The sequence below is a fragment of the Alnus glutinosa genome, chromosome 1, assembly GCF_958979055.1.
Source record: "Alnus glutinosa chromosome 1, dhAlnGlut1.1, whole genome shotgun sequence".
Classification (NCBI taxonomy): Eukaryota; Viridiplantae; Streptophyta; class Magnoliopsida; order Fagales; family Betulaceae; genus Alnus; species Alnus glutinosa.
In genome coordinates, this window is record NC_084886.1 from 2764183 (window position 1) to 2768143 (window position 3961).

The following is a 3961-nucleotide window of genomic DNA, read 5'->3' on the forward strand; positions in this document are numbered from 1 at the left end:
GCGATATTTAAGATTGACAATTTTTTATACGACTTATGAAGCAGACACAAAATTAGCAGGTTAGAGTTGAAAGGAATTTGACCCATTTAATTAAATGTGTTTATTAGGGTTGACATATATAGTTTAATATCTAAGCTTCAATACGATCTAAGCTCAACACGCAAACATAAATTGTCACCCTTAACCTTGGACATAATTTTTCTTGAATCCGATTTATAAAATTGACTTGTATCTTTTAACATGTGAGAAGTGTCTTTTTTTTTTTTTAATAGTATATTAAAAACATATGTTTTTTTAATAAAAATTATTCTTAATAAAATATATGTTTTTTAATATTATTTTTTTAAAAAAAAAAAAACATGTAATTGCCCCATGCTCAAAATCCTTATATTTTCCTTTCATTTTATTTGTCTTTTTATAGGTCCAGACCGTCCAGCATATTCCAATCTTGACACTACTTCCCTCTTTCTCTTTAATTTCCCTCTTCATTTTAACTGCTCTACTTTTCCTGGGGCTTTAAAATATGACCTTCTAAACCTTGGCACAACAGCATATAAGCCCACGTCAAGGAATTGAAGGCACGCAGGTGATGGGCGTGATGGATAACAACTTGAAGAAGGCCTATACTCGGGCCAAAGCTCCAGCAGGCCCATGAGGACCAAGCCCAGCTCCTGCCCGGTGCCCAACCCAAAAAGAATCCACGTGGAAGATACAAGGCACGAATAGAGGCCACGAAAGACATCATCTCTCAGATGATGCTTAATAAATAAAATATTTAACTGAAAATATAAGATAAATTGCTAAACTCCAAACTCATTACTATCTGATAATCGGCTCTCATAAATTAAATTATCTATTTAATATTTTAAAATTTTCCTTAAATTCCTAACAAAGCTCGTTCAAGATAAGCTATTCTTGAAGGATTTTTAGGAATTGAGATTTCTTGTGCTTTTGATAAGCTTGAACCACTGACTCTCTGGATCACACGTTGTATCTTTGCTCAAGCATTTGCAAATATTCGTCACAATGATGCGGTCGGAGTCAACATCTAGGCAAAAACTAGTAGCATTGCCAACTTCCGACGAGAGATGCATCTTAGAATCTGAGATGGTTTCCCATTGTGAACCAGAGCCGGTGCAATCATCACTGCCAAGTTTTGCTGGCTTCCCCAATCCATCTACTTGCAAGCAGAAATTTGTTCCCTTCAGTGATAAATTTTTATTGGCTGTGTAACTCCAGGCTTCAGAGCTGTTGCAGGGACCCAATTTCAATAGTTCAGGCATTGATTCTTTTAGGACACAAAGACCCGTTAACGGATGGAAAATTATTTGGTGTTCATTGCTTTCTGATAGCCCTGGCCCTACAAGTCACAAAAGCCCAATTATGAAATGTGTCACTCTAATTTACTATATTCCCCATATGACATAATTAGGTGAAAAGGGAAAAAAAATGTTTGGGATTCTACCACTTTTATTATAATGTTCATACAAATTAATGTGACAATTGAATAATTGGTGAAATAATTAAAAGTGTTTGGTTGATGAGTTAGCCGCTAATGAATTAAATTGTTATGTCAGATTTTTTGCATAATCATTTCACTAATTATGAATTACCACGTGATCAATTTGTAAAGAAATTTATAATAAAAAATGAAGTACACCTAGCAACACTAAAAAAAGACCCATGCTTAAAAGAAAACATTTGAAATTGAGTAATGCTTATTACAATATTGATGAATTAGTCCCAACCAACCTTTACAATTTCTTTTGGTAAGTAATGCTACAAAAACACATTTTTATTTACAATACTGATGAAGCAGTCACAACCAATCTTTAAATCAGTCTTTATTAAAATAAACAAAGGTTAGTTGTGACTCAATATTATGTGATAAATATATGGTATATATCAATTTTTTTTTTTTTTTGTTTTTTTTAAATGACTAGTCCAAAGATTAATTAATACTACCCCATCAACGTTATAAAATAATTATAAGATGAAAATATGAATGTTTTTGCATTATTCAATGTGATATAGCTGCGAGGATTTGAGTTTCTTCTAGAAAACATGGAAAATAGAAAACCATTAATTACCTTGAAAAGGAGATTGGAGGGCAGATATCCTCTGCAGAAAGTTTGAATTTCGGGGGTCAGTCCAATTCCAGGTAAGTAGCCCATAGTATTCATTGAATCCAATGACTCCTTGTTTAACATAATAACTCCCCCCGAGAGTCCACAACGCCCAATCAAAGTCAAGGTTAGCTGCCAAAGACAAGAAGCAATTCATGTACCGGTTGAGAAGTGTGTTGTTGCCTCTTAAGTCCATCCCAAACTCACTGAAGAACAATGGCCACCCCTGCTCCACCAAAAATCCTGCCGACCTCATGATTATGTCTAAAACTATCCCACACGCTTCGTTCGCGTTGCCATTTCTCCACGTTTTGTCATCTGTGAATCCGTACCTGTGCGCCTCAAATACCAGCTTCCCTGTGAATGTGAGGCTAAGCGGCTGATTTCGGAGGAATGACAGATCTGTGTCGTAGCTCAGGCCTGAGAGAATCACAAGAACATCTGGGTTCGCCGAGTGCACTGCTTCTGCTCCTTTCTGCATGTACCTTGTCATTTCATGTACAAAAGCGAAATTAATTAACCCCACAAAAAAAAAAAAAAAAAAAAAAAAAAACAAGCAAAGATTTACAAAAAAACGGAGCATCGATCCATGTATCTATCTATCTACCTGTACCAATCGTTCACGTTCTGTCTGGGGCCTCGGAGCTCATTCCTTAAGCTCATGCCGACGAAATTGGAGACACCTTTAAACATGGTGGCCATTTGAGTTAGTCCGTCGATCCAAACGTCCGGGTTGAAATACTTGTCACCAAAGAAACCATTGCCGTCAGTTTCGCTGCAACACCAACCGGGCTCGCTGATGTGATTGTCCAGTATGACCATCAAATTGTTGGCCCCAAGGTTAGCTACTACTGCCTGAGAACAGGGATAAAACTATAAATTAACGGTCAAACTGTGTTAAAAAAAATTTGAAGTGTCAAAGTAAGAAAAAAAACAAAGTGGAGGCCAGGGAGCCATGGCCCAGGCATCTAGGTCCTCACTGCCTGTGAATATTATATCCCTTGCTTACGAAATCTGGAAAAATGCATGCAAATGTCCTTGGCTGTGTGTTTGGAAGAAAGCATAGGGATGTTACCTGGAAAGCCTTTATGAGGGAAAGATCAACGATGGAAGGGTTGTTATCCTGGATGCTAGAAATGTATTGAGACAGACCCAGACTCTGAAAGGACTGTCTTACAGTAAGAGAAGCTAGTGAGCGATTAGTGGCCAATGAAAGTGGCCATGTGAGCCTAACGCAATTGAATCCCATGGACACGATCCTCTTGGAGATTGCATCCATTGGCTGCTTGCTAAGACCCTCAGCCACCACGGGCGCCAAATGTGACACCCAATTCACGCACGACAGCTTCACACGTTGCCCATCTTCGTTGACAATCCACCGTGAATTGGTGTTTAGTGAGACAGCCATTACAGGCTTGGTCTGGGAGAAGATGATCATCAGAAAAGACACAAGAGGGAGGAAGGAGAAGAAAAAGAGCTGCCCCATATTTTCCTTTGGTTTTAAGTATGCACTAGATCGGAGAAAGAGAACTCTAAGCGCTAGCTGCTACTTAGATAGGAATTGGGTTAATTTTCCGATTTCAATGCAGTTGTGAATTAGGTCAGCTATATGAATATTATTTTACTCATTGCATCCACCATCTTAACATGCAACTACAAATTAATACTCCTCTACCTTTTTTTTTATCTTCCTTTGTCGCGCTGTCCAGGTTTCACACCAATTTATTTAACGTGAAACACAAGGACAAAATGCGAAATTCGCGCAAGGATTCTGTCTACATGCAGGCAGACTCAAGTTAACAAAAGAGAACTAGGGTTGGAATTTACCATTGAAG

General features: G+C 37.8%; 1 protein-coding gene across 1 annotated transcript; it reads right to left on the minus strand.

The window, feature by feature from the left end:
- Positions 1–818: 818 nt before the first annotated feature.
- Positions 819–3738, minus strand: LOC133858719 (glycosyl hydrolase 5 family protein-like). Its single transcript, XM_062294187.1, has 4 exons — positions 3202–3738; positions 2734–2981; positions 2091–2611; positions 819–1360 (listed from the first exon to the last, which is right to left on the minus strand). Exons 1-4 carry the CDS (start codon positions 3610–3612, stop codon positions 927–929), a joined length of 1614 nt encoding a protein of 537 aa, XP_062150171.1. The 5' UTR covers positions 3613–3738; the 3' UTR covers positions 819–926.
- Positions 3739–3961: the final 223 nt, after the last annotated feature.